Source organism: Eleginops maclovinus, chromosome 6 (genome assembly GCF_036324505.1).
Source record: "Eleginops maclovinus isolate JMC-PN-2008 ecotype Puerto Natales chromosome 6, JC_Emac_rtc_rv5, whole genome shotgun sequence".
Lineage (NCBI taxonomy): Eukaryota > Metazoa > Chordata > Actinopteri > Perciformes > Eleginopidae > Eleginops > Eleginops maclovinus.
The window spans coordinates 16,313,838-16,333,344 of NC_086354.1; the positions used below are offsets into that span (position 1 = coordinate 16,313,838).

Below are 19,507 nucleotides of genomic sequence, written 5' to 3' on the forward strand. Positions count from 1 at the left end.
ACCTGTGGTCTGTAATGTTTGGTGAAATTTGGATGGTTTACCTATTCTCCAGAGGGCAACTTGACACTTGTCTTTTCCCAGGCGTACATCTCTTTTCAAGCTTGTGATTGAAATGCAAATGTAACTCCATCCCATCACACATTTGCACAAGAAAAAACCTTCCATTAATCCTTTGATTGTAATGTCTTTGAAACTTTAAAGAAGTAACATTGTTTTAGTTTGTGCAGGGAAAACTCTGTTGTAAACAAAATCACAACAGAACCAGCAAAACCGTAAATCTGTACTCTCATTTAACGTCAGGGTCCTAAAGTTTTGGCCTTTTTGCAGCTGAAACCATGGTGATCATCAGCAGGCGACAGAGAGCAGAGGGCCCTCCTGCAGATATCACATGCTGGTACCAGACATGAGGAGAAAACAGTTTTTCCTCTAACCTCACAGCATTTACTACAACACTAAAGCACAACATGTCTGTGCTGAGCTCTAACTGATTAACCTTAAGTCAAAGGCACAGGTTTTTTATTCCTGTCAGGGGATGGGATTCGGGTGCCAGTGTAGTTTTTAGTATCATGATGTAAAAATAACTCTGGCCAATCAGTGGTAACAGCTGCGATGTACCAAGCCGGCCAAACACAGATTGCTCTATAACTCAAGTAAGTGCTTGTGTTTGGAAATGTTGCATGGCAATCTGTTCCCAGTGTATCAAGGAAGATATAAATTAACAGCACTGTCCACTATGTTTTATTGAGCTGCTAGAAATAGACTCGTTATATAAATAACTGACTAATAAGGCATTTCTGCAGTTGAATATTCCTCCCACAGAAGTTTGTGAAGCATTTAAACGGTTGTTTTGACAGTGCTTGGCCGTACCAGTCTCAATGTTTATGGTATGCGATGATTTGTTCTTTTATGGGCAGTTATTTCCTAATGCTGCCAATGTGACAGTGCCACAGAGAAAGAGTGATGTTAGCTGGGCACATGCCAGGAATGAGGTTTGGGGTCTGCAACTAGAGAGCCAGTAAAGCCGTACAAGAATGCGGAGCCTTCTCATTTGTAGTTAAAGATAGAGACAGGACAGGCTGTATCCTAGCTGGTAGTTTCTCATTTTGGATATCTTCATTGGTCCATTTGGTCTTCTTTTGTCGTAATGTTTCCTTGCTACAAGGGAGTCCTTGTCGTGTACGATTGTTTCTAGAAGGAGGACTTCGCTTTGTAATAACTTTCAAGCTCAGGCGTAGGAAAAGGAATATGAGCATGGTGCTTTATGAAAGGTATGTTGATCATCCTACTCCCCCTCACCACTGTACACTATATGTTGGCTGTGCTGGTTAAATATCTGCTGTTGCAATAGATTGTATCCATCTCAGTTATTTCTGAGACTGGAAACAGAGCCCAGAAGGTCACATATCTGGCACTCAGGATGTGTTTTGCTTGTGATGTGTAAAGAATATCAATGTTGGTCTATGAAATTGTGTATATTTGTACACATTCTCTCCCTATGTGAGTTATGAACAGGTGTTTAAATGTATGACTTTAAAGATGACATTAGACATGCTGTTGGCAGTGACCTGGTATCATTGGTGTTATTTAACTAAGTACATTTACTCAAGTACTGTACTTAAGTAAATACATTGAGGTACTTTCATTGAGTATTTTCACATTGCACTACTTAATACTTTTACTTCACTTCATTTTGTAGGTTGTACTTTTTATTAGTTACTTTGCAGATTTAGGTGATTAATAGGAAATTTGAATCCACCAAATGATTATATATTATAGGTTAAATATCCAGTAGTGTAGTATTGTTACTTTTGCTTAAGTAAATAATGTAGGTACTTCTTCTACCTCTGCCTGATATTGCTTTGTATACAATCTAAAACAGCTTTTTACTAAAAACATTAAAATGCAGACAATTGATTATGATTGATTATTTTATGGATGTTTCGCTATTTCTTGTCGTAATTATATGAGGCTAATATTTACCGTTGTTTTTGCAATGCTGTGAGATGATTTCCTCAAACAACGCACTTGATTCTGTAATTCCAGGTCAATTCATAAGCCTAATCTTTTCCCTCTTAAACTGGATTTCAGAGATTCCTATAGCTCCATAATTGACTGCCTATACTGAATGAATCAGGCTGCTGCTTGCTTTTTAACTCTAGGGGAATTTTTATTGCCACACCATGGGTTTCTGTAGCATAATATTTGGGCATACCAATTAATGTCAAAGTAATTTGAAATGCCACGCCTGAATGATCGTCTTTGCAGGAAGTGTGTTTTTGAAACCGCTCGCCCATTAAGTGCCACTGTGCTCTCATCTCTCAGCCCACAGCGCATTTATTGCACAAAAGATATTTACAAGTACAAAAAACTCTTTAAACTTTGCTTGTGTGCAGGGGGAGGTGCAGTTTGTGTGTGTCTGTGTGTGTGGAGGTGACTATTACTATGTTTTTATGGACGGAGTGGCTGGGATCTTTGCTGCCATGGCAACAAACCACATGACTAGGTGTATTAGATTGCCTTGGACAGTGTGCAGCGAGGCATGGTGTGAGCTCTCTCTCTGCTGCTCTGCCCCTTTGAAAGTCTTGTCCTTGTCTTACTTAAGTTTTTTTTCAGTATAGCCCCCACCCTCCTTTACATTTCTGTATTCAAGCACTGTAGTGTTGTACATTCAATTTGCAAATGTTCTATTTAAAAGAAACTGAAAAGAGTATTGTATTAACCAAGGCCGGATAAAGCTAATATGGGGTCCTAAGTTCAAAAATGAGTTGCGGGCTCCTGTTGTCCCCCCTATAAGAATTTAAAAGCCAAGTAATTTAACTAGGGATGAAATTCACAATGCAAGCACAATATATCTTAAATAGAAATAATGTATGTGAAATGACAAGATGTAGCAGTGACTTGTCAAATGGGCCTAATTTTATTACACTACTTCTAGTATGTTAACCAAGTGGTGAGTGCTTCAAAGATTCATAAGTTTCAGAAGTTTGTGGTGGCAATTTTAGTGTTGTTCAGCTCAAAGTCAAAAGTCAACACTGTGATTTCTGTGCATTTTAATTTAGACCGTATTTGTAGATGGACCTGTAAACTCAGTCAAGCAATTGAGCTGAGAGAGAGTGAGCCCAGACCGTGGTATTTTAGTTTTACACACGTTAACACTGCCAGTTGACACAGATATTTGCAAGGTCAGTATCATATAGTACATTCATAAAATCCTGAAATCAAGGACAGCATCTTCACAATACAGCGAAGCAAAAGAAGAAATCTAATCATAATCTTCTCCGGACACTCAGTAAGACACAGTAGTTTGTAGAAGTTTGTCTCACAAATGTTTCCTATAGAATCAAGCTTAAAGCATTTGGAAGAGCATATTCAGTGATATGAAGACTTTCTGAGTACAAATTCTCTGACATCAGTTTCTCTTCTCTGGTCAGAATGATTGAAGACGTCGGCGGGAGCGGTGACAACATGGCAGATCGAAGGCAACTGTTTGTGGAGATGAGTAAGTGCTCAGGGCCAAGGCTTAGCCTGATCTATGTTTGTCGGCTGTCTGCTCTTTTAACTCACTGAACATAAACATGGCAAATTCTTGTCTGTAACTTTCTTACAAAAACAAATATTATGAGGATCAAGTGCCAACACTTGTGTCTACCAGATTGATTTAAACCCTGACGGAGACACATCCAGTAAGACCTCATGCTTTCTCACTATTTACACAGTGTGGAGGTACACTGCTATGGACACCCAAGTTGTTTAATATCAGATCAATATATAAGATCTAGTGAAGTGAAATAAAGTGAGAATTGCAGACATAATATAACCATGAAATTGTAAAATATAATGATTAATTAATAGGATATTTATTTTTTATGACATTTTTTGCCTTTTATTGCTCATTGCCATGTTTCCCATTGACTATTTTTTTATAATACCAGGTCTGAAACCTTGTCCCGTTTAATACTACATACTTAAATGTCTCAATGTATTGCGTACAGTGAGATAAGTGGCCACAATATCTATGCACTATCATTGACATTTCCGATGTTATTTAATGATGAGTAATTCTTCCTCAGGGGCTCAGGATTTGGACTCCATACGATTATCGACATACAGAACAGCCTGCAAGCTCAGATTTGTGCAGAAGAAATGTAATTGTGAGTATGATGCATTGAACCTTTAACCTCATCACTTTGCATAAAATCCTCCACTTCAAAATATTTATATTCATTTTCTCTGTTTCAGTGCATTTGGTTGACATTTGGAACGTCATCGAGGCTTTCCGAGAGAATGGCATCAACAACATGGACCTCAGCGCTGATCTCTCAGTGGCTCGTCTAGAAGTCGTACTGTCTACAATTTTTTATCAGCTGAATAAACGCATGCCCACCACTCACCAGATCAATGTAGAGCACTCCATCAGCCTGCTGCTCAACTTCCTGCTGGCATCGTATGACCCGTGAGTAACACGTCACGTGATGTGTCGGCGACTGGTTGTGTACTTTCTCGTCTGAGGGTTTTGACGTTAGCTAATGTAGTGTGAAATCTGACTCTAAAGTGTCTGCCAAAGTGGAGTAAAAACACAGACTATTTACTTTCATCATTTCACAACATGCTTGTGTGTATTCTTAAAGCCAGTTTTTTTTAGAAGAAGAAGAAGAAGAAGTACTTGAATTTTTTTTTTTTAAGAATCTCTGACCATTATGTAAAATGTATTTGCTCCTTTCAGGGAGGGCCATGGCAAGATATGTGTATTTGTTGTGAAGATGGCCATAGCAACCATCTGTGGAGGGAAAATCCTGGATAAATTAAGATGTAAGCAAACAAAACAATCTTTATTTCATTTTTAATTGTGAAATATTGTATTAAAATGACCCATTTTATCTGCAATAAATCAGTTTATTTTCTAGTCCAGGTAATGTATTGCTTTGGATTGTCTAATGTAAACGTAGTAGTGTCTGTATTTTTTATATCTCTGCCTGCTTAGCCTCTTGTTCATAAAGGAAGGAGCAGTACTGGCCTAGCTCTTCATGGCTGGTAGAAGTGATTATTCATTATCTGAAGGATAAGGTTTATTACATAATCTACAAAATCTGTGGGTGTAGTCGCAGTGGCTGGTGAAGTGGAAAAAGGAGGGCTATGTGGCTGATGTATAATAACAATTGATTTGAATAACTGCTTTTCTTTGATTTGTTTTCACAAATAAGTGGGATAATTGTATTGTGTTGTGCTGTAATTAGCCGACTGTGGTGGCAACTGACAATTAGTTTGATTCATTTGTGTAATGTCTCACTGCATTTTCTCCCAGATATTTTTTCCCAGATTTCGGACGCTGCTGGAATAATGGTGCACACACAGTTTGACCAATTTCTGAGGGAGGTGCTCAAATTACCCGATGGCGGTTTTTGAGGGCCCTTCTTTTGGTTACACTGAACAAGCTGCAAGAACATGCTTTTCACAGCAGGTGAGGGTTCATTAACTATAGAGTGGATCTGTGTTTGTTTTACTATTGACATTGTGGGGATTTTCCCTGACGAATCATCTCCCTCTCTTCTGCAGAAAAAGGTTTCCCTCAATACATTCCTCGATACGTTGATGTCAGACCCACCCCCTCAGTGTCTGGTGTGGCTACCTCTCATGCATCGGCTCGCCAATGTGGAGAATGGTAAAAATATACACACCAAAATATTTATAAATGTGAAGCTAGCACCTGGGGAGGATGTAAAGTTCATCTGTGCATCCTAATCTTGAGTCACTATACATAAGCAGTCATGCAGACACACCTCCAGTAAAGATGACCTATAGGGACCTTACACCCTCTACATGACCGTGAGTGTGATGCACTTATGCTCACGAGTCACCTCCATTAAAGGAATGAACCACAGTCTCATGCTAACATTTACACAGCATCCTGATCTGTGTGGATTTGGTAAAAATGAAATTATCGTTGTCTTCAAGCCAAACTGAATTGCACATCTGTCCTTTAAATTATTGCAAATTAATCCCCCTTCTGTTTGCAATGTGCAACATATCTCTGGGTTTACACTCACATCTGTCTGTGAATGTGTGTGTCCATCTGTGTATCTGACCCAGCCTCTCCTCCCTGCAGTCTTTCACCCAGTCGAGTGCTCCTACTGCCGTACTGAGAGTATGATGGGCTTCCGCTACCGCTGCCAGCAATGTCATAATTACCAGCTCTGTCAGGACTGCTTCTGGAGGGGGCATGCCAGCGGTTCCCATAGCAACCAGCATCAAATGAAGGAGTATACGTCATGGGTAAGGGAAGGGAGGAGGAGAGGGGCGGGCTGAGGGAGGTGTGTCTGCACTGGACCAGTCATTGTGGCTGTTTTTTTTTCCTGCTTCAGCACAATGTAAAGATGCAGGTGACAGTGTTGTCGTAATGAGTTTATTTTCTGTGTTTCTCCAAGAAATCCCCTGCTAAGAAGTTATCCAATGCCCTCAGTAAGTCACTGAGCTGTGCATCCAACAGAGAGCCTCTTCACCCCATGTTTCCAGATATGCCAGAAAAACCTCTCAACCTCCATCATATTGTGTGAGTTTATCTGCTGTCTTTTTTCTGCTATCTGAGGTTTTCAAACGTTTGCTTTCTTCCCTCAGCTGATAATTATCTCGTAGCTGCCTCCAAGTATGAAGTGACTCCAGTCGATCTCTTGGGTCAACTGATCAATGGGTCTTAATTATAGCCCTGGGGATGGTTGTGAACTGCAACACTGCTGCTACCTTTCCCTTGACTTGATTGATGTTTCATGTGTGTTATAAATAATGAAACGACAAACTACACAAGCACATACTTTGTACTATAGAAGGAGGGAATAAGGATATATACTGTAAGCCTCCTTCTGGGGGCAAAACAACCTGCCTTCTGAGTTTATCTGTTTATTGTTTTACCTTCAAATTGAAAGTAGCTGCCATATTTTACAACTCTTAAACAGCCAAAACGATTCAGATTATTGAACTGAATGTCGGTTTGTGAGCCTGAACAATACTGAATTTATAAAGCATTTGTGTCAGTATTTGAAAGCTCTAATAATGACACAAATAAATGGATGTAGTTGAACACATAAAACAAAAAATTCTAAAGGATCCCTATAATTTGCCATTTAGAACACAGAATTATGTCCGAGATATAGGTATTCAAGATATTCATGTACTGCAAATGCAAATTCAAAAAGACAAACATTAATAAAAGTCAAAGTAAATGATTATTAACAGAACATACATTTTGTTTCTTGTCTGTTTTGGTAAATGAGTGGAGTTTGTACTTGTAGTGTCGTCTTTGCAATGCTTGGGCTGATCGAAATAAATTCTTTTTATTCCTTTTCTTGTTCTGTACTTTCTTCAGAGATACGTGGTGAGTGTGCTTTGATTATTTAACACATCACTAAATGTGTCTTTGTACTTTATTGTGAGCATACATTTGAAACCTTTGTACAGTCTTCATCATACATAGTATATTGTGAAGTCCCATCCTCCCTTAGCATACTGACACTCATTGCTGTTGAGTTTACAGATTCATCATTCACTGCATGTTTACGTTGTTTACCGCACCCTCCATAACTAACTATATCATGATTTATTCCTGACATGGGGTCATCTACCAAATTAGAAATTCAGAGATCATACAATTCAAGACATCCACAGAGAAAAGAAAACTATAGGAGAATTTGCTCTTTCTGCAACATAAAAAAACATTTTCTGTTTTCTGTCCAGGCCACCAAGACCAGTGAACATCACAAATGACTACTCATTTTCCAACTCCATGCCTACTTCAGGGAACCCTTACTCCACCAAAAAGTGAGTAAAGCCACAAAAATGGAAGTCCTGGATTTTGCAGTGGACCTTTTCAGTTACCATGCTCCCTGAAGGCCACATTCCCTGTAGACTCTGTGACCCACACTCTTTATTTTTCTTTCCATTGTGTGTCTGTGTGTGTACATTTGTATATCATCATGCCCCCTCTTCTTCTTTGTGGTTCCTTGTGCTAATGTAAATGGCTTACCTTACAGCAAGAGTAATAGTGTTAAGCAAAGACAGCCTTTGACCGAGGCCGCTCCACATCTGTTTAGAGGGAGAGGGTAAGTCACACAGGTGTGCATCAAGAATGCCTTTGTAGCTCAAATGCATGTGTGAACTAATATAGATCCTAGTCATAAGTCATATATGTGAGTGCTGCTTATCCTCCTTTTGTTGTAGTTGAGGGGCTTTTTCCAAAGACAAAATCAAGCATATAGCATGTATCAGAAAAATCATTGGCAATTAGTTTGAAGAGTCTATTAGTATTTCCTTCACACAGAAATGGGAAATACTAACTGCCAGTTTCAAATAAAAGCCGCATTCAACATGACCCTTAATCTCCTCTGTGTGGACTCCTTAAACAGTTTAATTTCTGAGGCGCGATGTTTAAGATGTATTTGAGTCTACCTGTTTGGGATTAACTTAATGTTTGTATTTTGGAAGGTAGAAGTATCATGATTTTTCTCCTCTTTTGCACCTGCATTTGTTGAAGAAACGCTACTTTCTTTCATTACTCAGGCTTGTAGAAAAACAAACAGATTTGTTGAGTGAGTGTCTTTCTTTACGTTATCCTTGATTTTCTTACTCTTTGGTGTGACGCCAAATTAAACAGGGCTTTCAGAGATATGCTCTCTGTAGGTTGACTGGCTAACTTTGGCACAACAATGACTGAGAATACCTGATTACATTCACAAACTTTATGGCAGGAGCTTTGACTTTAAGCAGACTGGAGTATACAGTCTACAGATTTAGTATGCACTTATACGATCAAGCAGAAGGACTTGTGAAATAACGTTAAAACATAGATTGATGAAGAAATACCTTAATATAGTAATGGTTTATGCCCACAATGTTTGACTTTCTGTTAAAGTTGCGCTAACCAATATGTATATATCAACAATGGATTTAATGTGTTATGTGAAAGGGGTTTCTCATAGTAGCTTGGAGCCTTCATAATGAGATGATGCTGTAGAAGGTCTATTGTTTAAAGAGCTGTTTTGCTAGTAGCTCAGCACTTTGGTAGCTTGCTGGTTAACAAACCAAAATGCAAATATTTCAGCTTAACTAGCCCACATTTGAAAAACTCAAGAGCTACGATTAAAGAAGGAAATAACTAACTAAAACGTGTTTAATAAGAAAGCTGCAGTTACTTATATAAATCTTGTTTCCCTCTTGATGTATTAACTATGCATTTATTCGCTATTGCTGCTTTTGAGACATGTTATGGTCATAGCTCGCATTGACCCTGAATAATGTCAGTGGAAATGATTGCTTTAGTAGTTTGTGATGCAGGTTGAACGCCTCTATAAATATTGGCGCTTCATCAAAAAGACTGTGCATGCATGACGTATCGGGGTGGCAGATTGTTTGACTTAAAAATAATGACTAAAATAGTTTTAATAACAGAGCATTGAGTGATTGATGCTTGGAGAATGTATACAAAGAGCTTGTAGAGTCTTATTTTGCTGGGCATGTCCTTAATCGTGCTCCTAGCCTTCATCACTGCCGTCTCTCCCAAACATAATATGGACTTGTTTCTATCTAGTCACCCATGAATGGTGGCTTTTCAGCCACTCTCCTCCTCTTCTCTTTTGTTGCGTTTCCTGCTTTCCTCTCTTTGCTGCCTCTCCCCTCGTCCCTCTATTGTCACCTGAGTAATGTCGTGTTTTATGTTTTGTGAAACCCTGCACTGTTCCAGGTTGAGCTACAACCTCGATGTTGCCGATAGACTTGCAGACGAACATGCTCTGATTGGTCTCTATGTGAAGCTACTTCAAAACAACCCCAAATCATGGTTAGTTTGGTGTGCGGCTGTGTTTGCCAAACAGCAGTGGAAACCCTGTGCTCTCTTGAATCGCCCCCTCGCAAACCTTCCCCTTATCTAACCCCATTCTGAGTGTGTTAGAGCTCTAAACTTGGCAATAAAGATTAACATTTGTAAAAACTTAAAACTGAACGTACTCAACAAACACTGTCAAACTTTTATTAAATGTTATCTACGCAACTACTTATTGGATTGGAACAGAGCAACAAAATAAATGTACTATTTTACATAAATAACGATCGAAAGCAACAAATTCATTATATGTTACTCTCCAACTCTCCATATTTTTTCAATAAAATTGTACAGCTCTGTATGTTAAGAGCAGATTAGGTAGTTAATTGGAACCAAATACTTTGAAGCCTTTTAGCATTTGTTTTCCTCAGATCTGACTGCCTCTTTAATAGGTAATCTCTTGAATGAGTTGGTAAAGCTGGTGTATATTGTATAAACAAAGCAAGACTGATGCGTTCAAATTTATATGTTTAATGCTTGGAATAGGACATATTCTGTATTCATGTGATCTGTGTGCAATATCATATTTGTGTATGTGTGTGTTTTAATTCTGGTTGTCATTTATCATGTTATCTGTATTATATATCAGCCGCTTCCACATACTGTATGTGTGAGTGCATTTGAGTGCTTTTACTGTTTGTGTGCTATGAAATATATATGCATGTTTTTTTATATATCAGTGGTCAGATTGTATAATTAACCCTTCTGTACTTTAATACAAATTATTTCTCTAGCTCTGTTTGTATGTGATAATCCAACTTCATTCCTGCTTTAGTGGTTGAACATATAAGTAGCTTAGCGTGATTACTCAGGGCTCTGCTGTGAAACCTATGAAGCTTACCTATCAAACAATTAATCTGACTTTTGATCAAATTACATTTCTTGAATTCTTCCTGCATAGTTTACATTGTACGCATATCTGTGTAGTAACTGTGTCTTATTATGACTCCATTTTCCTCTCCATCAGTTTGCTGGAGGGCAGTAGCTATCAAGATGACGAGCACAGTCTCATCGCCCGCTATGCTGCTAGACTAGCTGCTGATGCTGCGGTAAGATATATATTAATATATAAAGGACATTTATTGCTCACAATATCTTGGCATCTTTCATCTGTGGCCAAAAATCTGAGAGGATGGGTTAACGCATGCTGCCACTCTACCTTCTGCCCTTTTATTGCATGATGATAAAGGAGATTTCAGGTGATGATCATTTCTAAGAAGACTTGTATGGCGGTTTATGTTCAGATCAGTTTGTGATGGATGGCTGGTGACTTGACTGTTTTATCCCCCCTGTGAGATATGAGATAAGGTAATGGATGAGGTAAAGCCAGCTCACGTGATGTCTCCTGCTCGGTTTCTCCTACAGGCTCAGCAGCAGAGGATCCCCACAGACCTCCCCTGCTCTCTGGATGCCAACAAACAGCAGAGGCAGCTCATCGCTGAGCTCGAGAGCAAAAACAGGTCAGGGACGGTTGCTGTATTGACGCTGTTCACTCCTTTTATGTCTCCTTTTACTTTCTTATTATTTAAATACTGCAAAAGCATAAGAATATATATGGTCTGACAAAATAATACTACCTCAAGGAAAATTCAACACTGAAAATCCCACTATTATTATTAGAAACCTTCATAATTAGCATTTTTGTAAACTATTTTTTAGAAAAAAGTGGATTCATTTGTCCCATTTTTCCTTCAAACATACAAAAAAAGGAAGGAAGCTCTTAGCCATCCTATTACAATTGTTATTTACAAAATAAACCCTTTTAACTAGGGAAAAGATATATAAATACCATAATGGGATTTTGTTCAAATGTAAAGATATGTGGGAACATGCAAGGCAAGTCAAGGCAATTTATATACATTTGATCATTCATACATGGTAGCAATTCCAAATAGATTAGATAGATAGATGTGTGAAATACTTTGGATATCTAACTCAAGCAAAGTCCAAGATTTTATTTTTTTAAATATAGGAAAAATAGCAAGGAGGTAGTTGTTTGTGAGTTGTATGCATATAACTTAAGTCAATGTTTTGGGTTATGAGTGGAATAGTGTAAGTGTAGACTTTTTACATGTAATGTTAATTTGTGCCTTTTTTAAAATGAATAAAATTTTCACAAGAAATTGTATATGGGTGTTATTTATTATCTCCATTTATAATATATATATATATATATATACATAATTTACAATATGTCCATTTTATATTTATTGTTCAAGCCATTTATAATATATATATATATATATATATATATATATATATATATATATATATATATACATAATTTACAATATGTCCATTTTATATTTATTGTTCAAGCTATTTATAACATGTTCAAAATAATGAAATAAAATCTATATCTATGAAAAAAAACTAAAAGAAAAGCAGTTAGGAAGACTTACAGTTTCATTGAAAGTAACGGCAAGTTTAAATGACAGCAATAAATAAAGGTGAATAATGAAGTGGAGACAAAAGTTCAATTACAGGCAACACTGAACAAGTATGTAAGTTTTAATGCAGCCATAATATATATATTTTTATTTAATACAAACACATGATGGATTACATGAGTACTTTATGACGGTAGGCATCTCATGTGGTGAGGAACACAAAGAGAAATATCACCCGACTGTGCCGTTACCCTCAGCTTTATTGGCTCATGGTCACACTGGCATTCCAGGAGCCATGGTTTATGTTGTTAGTAACATCTTTGATTTTCCTACAAGACAAAATATATGTTGGGCAAAGGTCTAAAGTGTCTTTCACCCTGCTTTTTTTGGTTTTCCAGGCAAGCATCCTTACTGTTTCAGTTTGCTCTTACTGTTGATTTTGGCTGCAGCTGAGACCTGTTTCTCAGCAAAAAGAATCAATAAAAAAACGAGTATACTCTAACCTGTCCTGCAACAAATCGCAGACAGACACAGCGACCAACACGTTTGTAAACATAGTGAAGTATTGAAAAGCTAAACAGCCAGATACTTCCTTCAGGAGTCAAACAGCTGAAAAGGGTGATACTAATATTGCTCTCTGTGCTCTAACTAACATGATAAAATGTTGTATTCTCAGCTTGTTTCCGGTGCCCCCGAGTGGCCAAAAAAATGTCCTACTGCAGATTTATACATGTCTGTTTTGTAAGCTGCTTTGTGTTAATAATCTAAACTGTTTAACTTTACATCTCAAACTAGAAAACTCCACTCTTGTAAATACATTTCAAACCAAATCTTTTTCAATTCATACTTTACAGATAACATTGTTCATATTTAGTTGTATTGCATTTCTTTTTCTTTAGTTCATCTTGGAGGTTGTTACAAGACGATGTAGCACAGTAGCAACATGCAGCTTCATTGTAGTATGTTCAGATGTCCGATTTCTAACCTGCTCTTATTTATGTTTGTGCCTGTCACAGAGAAATCCTGCAGGAAATCCAGCGGCTGCGCATTCAGCATGAGGAGGCCTCCCAGCTGCCGCCTGACAGGGGTCAGCAGAACCCCACCCTCCTGACTGAGCTACGACTTCTCAGGTAGCTCTGCCTCCTTTACTCCTGCACAATGCAGTGTGTTTATAACGGATACTTTTGCTTAGGCTGCAGCAGAACGAACATAATGTAATTAATTTCCTCTTTCTTAGACAAAGGAACAGGATACATTAGAGTCTACAGATGCTCTTACAGATATTTCTGACGTGACATTATGGTATCATCACGCTGTACAACTTTTCCTCTGCTAGGCAACGCAAAGATGAGCTCGAACAAAGAATGTCAACTCTGCAGGAGAGTCGCAGGGAGCTCATGGTGCAGCTGGAGCAACTAATGATGCTTCTCAAGGTACTACAGACGGGCCTTTCATCTCTCTGACTTCACAGCACTGTAGTACACAGCGCAGATAAGACACCTTCAGAATTACTGAGCAAACACACACTCTGGTTCTTGTTGGGAGCAATAAGTTTGATGATGTTGCTTTTGCTATTTGGCCAGGTTCAGCTCTGTTGCAGTTAAGAGTTTGCATGTTAATTTAAATGTGTATCGTAGCTTGTTTTTTGTTTTCCGTATTTGAAGGCAGGTGGAGAGCATGATGGATTTTATTTGTATTACAATTCCTCAAAGCTGTGCTGGCTCACTGCAGCTAATGTAAAGCAAACGCTGCACTTTGCAGATGTCAGCAGTTACCTGACATTTCCGTTAGAGGGCGTACATCCATACAAGTCAACCGCTGTTGAGGTATATTGTGTAATTTTCTTAATGTAAAAATAAAAACTCATTTATAATTTAAACTGTTGAGCTATATATTAAATATCTGCCGCTCTGTGTTTCTCTATTTATCAACTACATGGTGATGTCCTGTTTCAGCCCTTGTCAAAGAATATTCAAGTGATTTGAGAATAACAATAGGCTTAAATTTCCTGTTTTGGTCTTTGTTCCAAAAACTATTGTTCTGGATAATTAACAATAGCCATCTTTAACATATTTTTTAGTAAATCATGTCACATATGGCCCTGATTAGCTATGTGATCCAAGAGTGACGAGTCCAGACAGATGCTTTTAAAAGCAGGATATTGAATTTAGGGTTATGTTCCATCACACCCTGTAAGACAGACAACATGTCTAGCCTTTCTCTAAGGAGGATATCCTTTAGTGCGATGATATCTTCTCCAGTGAAGAAGACAGGAATTCCTCAAAGCATACATAAACTGCTCACTATACTGGCTTCAGTGGGGAGGATATCAATCTAATTAAGCTAAAAGGATCAATGGTAATCCATTAAACTTGCATGAGGAAGCCACATGCTTGTCACGTCTTGGAGGATTACTGATTGGATTTTCTTTTGGAAGTACTCAATGCAATATTGTGGTTGTTTCTTTCATGAGCCTTAAAATATTGTTTTTCAGCTGGAGGAAGAACGGAAACAAGCTGTAAGTGTGAAACTGTGAAGCAAAAAGTGGCTGAAACTGGACTTGGATTAAAAATGATTGCATGTTTGAGGGTGAAAACTTTATTTGAAATTTGGAAATAGATGGTGTTGAACAGCAGGCATTAACTTGTGGTTTGTTCTGTTGGAAAAATTGAATGTTTTGTGAGCTACTCCTGAAAAATACTGACATAACAGAATATGCATCTTAAGACTTCATTTTTTAACATTTCTAACGTGTGTAAAGTATTTAACTAATAAAGCTATTGTGTTTTACTTTTAGGGCATCTAAGCATCTCTGTTTTGTTAAAAAAAAAAAGGTTGGATTTAATGGTTTGTTGCTGTATTTTGGATTTGAACACTTTAGATACAGAGTTATTTGTTGCGTTCTTGTGAAAGGATTTCTTTTATAAGAAACCTTTTGATTATGATTTTGTGCTATTTTTCTTTCAATCTTTACATAACAGCATGGGGTTCTCTGTTCTGTGTTCGATGCCATCAGTGTGGCCTTAGTTAGCAAATGATAAATAATGATAAAATGTTCTCAATGTGTTGCAGACTCAGGGTCCCGGCTCTCCGCGCTCTTCCCCCAGCCACACCATCAGCCGGACGATCCCCACCCCGATCCACTCAGACTCCGCCGGCACAACACCGATTCACACACCTCAGGACTCACTCATGGGCGTGGGAGGGGACGTTCAGGAGGCCTTCGCTCAGGGTAACACAGAAAAGCATTAAGTTGCTCATATTTAATGATTAAAGTATGATTGGAAGCAACACATTTTACTTTGTTCTTGTTTTTATAAAGGTCCAAGGAGAAATTTGAGAAACGACCTCCTCATTGCTGCTGACTCCATCACCAACACAATGTCGTCGCTGGTTAGGGAACTCAATTCAGGTAAAAAATGAATGAAAAAAGTTGTGTTTGCTTTTTACATTTTAGACAAAATCAGTTTTAAAATGTATTTTTCTTACAGAAGGTGGAAGTGAGACTGAGAGCACTGCAGATTCAGACTTTGGACGCAGTGACCTTTTGGCCGCAACCTCTTCAGATCCCTTCTTCACATATAAAACAAGGTACTACTTTGGGGGTGTCTCATCAGTGATTCATATAATAAGTAATATTTCATCCATTGTAGCTGCTTAACCTCTGAAACTGCTCTGGTACACCTTGCTTCTTGCTCCTGATTTTTTCATCTCTGTCGCTAGCTTTCCTAGTAGCTTTGTTTCGTTTCTTAGAGACGTGTGTTCATTGAGAACATTGAGCAAATGCTGCCACCTTTGAAGTTAAATAACCATTTTAATCTGCCATCATGTGCACAAAAACATTTCTTAATTTAAGACAGACAATTCACTTAATACCAATATTATAAACACTAGCTTTTAAATCGGCCAACTTCTAGGATTTCACAAGTGCTTGATGTGAATATATGTTTGTTATTTAGTTTTTTAACACAATATCTTTTCACAATTATTCTTCAAATCTAGCAACTATATTTAATCTAACTGTGTTATTATTACTATACGTATATTCAAATGTACCTACCTCAAAAACGGCGTGAAGATCTACTGCGTTTAGAGAATAGTGTAATGTATGCCAAAGAAAAGCATTGGTATGCCTCATACAGTTCTTCAGGTCATCTCCTACATGTATGGTTGTTATAAGAGATTACAAGTTGGTGTTCAGACCTAAAAATTGTTTTCCCTATTGGTGTTGTCTTCTGTCACAAGACCTTCAGTTTTCAGGAAGACCTCTGATCTTATGTGTTATTTTGAAATGCCTGTTATCTGTCACAGTAGTGTCAGTGCAGCAGAGGAGGAGAGCTTTGAGAGCGATCTGGATCGGCTGCTGGAAGACGAGCTCAAGCTGGAGGAGCTGATGAAGCACAGGCAGGAACCAGACAAAGCATGCATGGTACGTTTTAGCTTTCCAAGACAAAAATGGTGTGAGAAGGTTGCAATATGTGACTTTTTGAATTATTAAATAGCACCTTGTCAATATCTTTTTTCTAACTTGATACATTTATTTTTGATGTTTGTCGTTCAGGTGACACTGCAGCAGTGACAGTGCTAGCTCAGATGAATGGTAAGTAACTAAAAAACATAATAAACAAAATATCATTACTCTATGTCCTCCTCTGTGAAAAAATCGATGGATGTTTTTCGAGACGTACGCATATTTATTCTCAGTAATATTTTTCAGAGCATTTTCAACTTGAAAGCCCATAAATCATAATGAAAATAAGAAGACCAGTAAATAAACTTAAACACGGTTTTTCCAAGGGAGAGAACTGTCAAAAACATTTTTGCAATAGGTTTAAAATGATAAGGATGACAGATCATATTCTCACAAGACTTTTAAAAAATCAGTCAGGACAGATTTTACAGTTCGCCAATCATTTTTTTATTTCTGATGCATGGGTAACGGACACCTTTTTTTTTTTATCATAGTTCTCAACAATAAAGGAATTGCAGAAAATGGATGCATGTAGCAATGCCATACCCAATATATTCCTTTTAAAACAAAACTATATTTATGAAAAATGATGCAGCAAGAAGTGCTCGAGTGCAATGATAAAGCACAGTTATTGGATCTCTGGATGGACAGCATTAAAAAGAAAGGTTTTTAACCTTGATTTAAATGAACTAAGGGTTGAGGCGGGCCGCCTAAGCGGGTTTCATTCCAGCAGGTAGCGCCAACAACAGTCAACCTAAAAAAAAGATTCAACAGATTTTTTATTCATAATGTTTTTTTTGTGTACGCTCAACAGGTGAGCAATATGAAAAGCAACAATAGTAGAAGACACTGGAGGAGACGACACTGGGCCCGACAGTACTGAGCACTGAAGACATGAAGAATTTTAAGTTGAATAAATGGCTGAATCCAACCATAGAATACGTTTATGTAAAGAAATATTTTTTAAACAACCACATATTTAAGGTAATACTGTGAGCTGAGATAAAGAGATTAATTAGTGGGCTGTCTATTACACCACAGGTGCCATAAAAACATACATGTTGGGGTATTTTTCTTTCTTTCGTTTTTATGAATTGTTAAGCAAATGTTTGAATACACTTCAAATTCTCATATTTCTGCAAAACAGTTAACCACATATAAGTGTTTGTTTGTCTTCTGATTTAAAAAAATAAACCTGCGTTGGAGTCGAAGTTATAATTCAAATTTGCGTCATTTTATAAATGTACAACTCCAGATTCAACGACTAGTCCATAGATTTCTTACTGTTGCTGTCGAGTGGCTTTTGTATTGTTTTTTGACTTGTTTTTGGAGGAGGCCAATCTAATAAGTTTGTTTTATTTTATACATTAGTTATTATAATGCACACATGCCTTAGCTGATTGGATGACCTCTGAAAGGAGCTCATTCAAACCGTCAATGCAGCATGTAGCGAACAACTAAACACATGCTTAGCAGAAATGCTAGTTGTATTCACTGGACAAATGAGGTAAAACTCATGAAATCTGATGCTGAAAAGGGATTTTATCCAAATATATGGTATGTACACTGTCTACATATAAACTGTCACTTAAATATAATATCTAGATTGATGTGTTTTAAAAATCCTGTTAAAAACACAGACTTCGAATTAACTCAAATTTAAAGGTTTACACTGGTGAGGGCATTGAACAAATTGTGTTTACTATCAATGGTTTATGAATTAATGTTCAATCATTTTCCATTGTTACATTTGTTAGCGTTGATGCTCTCAAAAAAAACCACTGTGTGACTTGCACACCAAACAAACACACACTTGTGAGTGTGTGTGAAACTTTACTCAGTCACTTTGGGAAAAGTGGCAAGCCAATCTAAAATCATAAATGTGTGAAATATATCTAGTTTGATTTTTGAGCAAGTTCATAGCAGTGATTTTGCATGGTGGTGATGCATAATAAAGTGTTGACACAATATCACAATTTTTGCCTATGAACTCCTTTTCTCTTCCTTTTTCCATTCCAGACCGGCACACTTCAATTGGCTTGGTTTGGCAGTGCACATTTATTATCTGTCATAAATGCACTGTTGGCTGCCCTCAACCTATTGTCTATAATTCATCACATAGACCCACCATCTGAGGTAACATAAAAGCAGCCATCCAGCACCGAATCTCACAGGCATGTGAATATTAGGAGGGAGGACTTTACTCTCAGGCTCAGGCAATATTATCAGCATATTAATAATTCATTTCTGTCTTCATTTTTAGTGTTATTACCACTATTACAAGCTACTACTACTACAAGCCCGTCTTTTGCATGTAAATTCAGTTGTCCTATTTACAAGATAGACCAACGGTCTCCATCTCCAGGTATTTGCATAATCAAATTACTACTTCCTTTCTTTAGCTCTTCCTTGTTGTGTCTAGACTACTGTATCAGTACAGTCCGCAAAGCAGCTATCAGAGAGGTGAATTTCATACCAAGCCTCTACCAAATATCTTTTGTCTTGTATCCAGTTCATTACTGCACCCTGGTGTTCAAACAGGAGGAATGCAGTTGTGGCAGAATCAAAGAAGAGAACTTGGTGCACTTTTTTCTTTGCCTAGAATTTGGATGATTTAAAATGAAGAAATAGGAAGCATACTTGTTTTAAAGAAATCTTGAAGTTGCTGGATCAGAAAGGCCCTTTTCATATGGAGTTTTTTTACACTGGAATTTAACAACAGTGCACACATAATGCCCATATTTGAAAAGAAATGGCCAATCACAAAATAAAAATCCCCTT

The 19,507-nt window shown here is 37.6% G+C and overlaps 1 protein-coding gene across 1 annotated transcript; it reads left to right on the forward strand.

Moving 5' to 3' along the window:
- The first annotated feature begins 1,076 nt into the window (after positions 1–1,076).
- Positions 1,077–18,702, forward strand: dtna (dystrobrevin, alpha). The gene is given in 24 exon segments (XM_063886546.1): positions 1,077–1,268; positions 3,432–3,499; positions 4,071–4,151; positions 4,240–4,453; positions 4,724–4,809; positions 5,303–5,385; positions 5,387–5,458; positions 5,554–5,659; positions 6,104–6,270; positions 6,423–6,547; positions 7,726–7,809; positions 8,022–8,090; positions 9,728–9,823; positions 10,833–10,914; positions 11,231–11,325; positions 13,272–13,385; positions 13,592–13,688; positions 14,750–14,773; positions 15,328–15,487; positions 15,578–15,667; positions 15,747–15,846; positions 16,567–16,684; positions 16,817–16,855; positions 17,541–18,702. Coding segments are annotated over 23 exon segments (2,172 nt in total). The 5' UTR covers positions 1,077–1,245; the 3' UTR covers positions 16,835–16,855; positions 17,541–18,702.
- Positions 18,703–19,507: the final 805 nt, after the last annotated feature.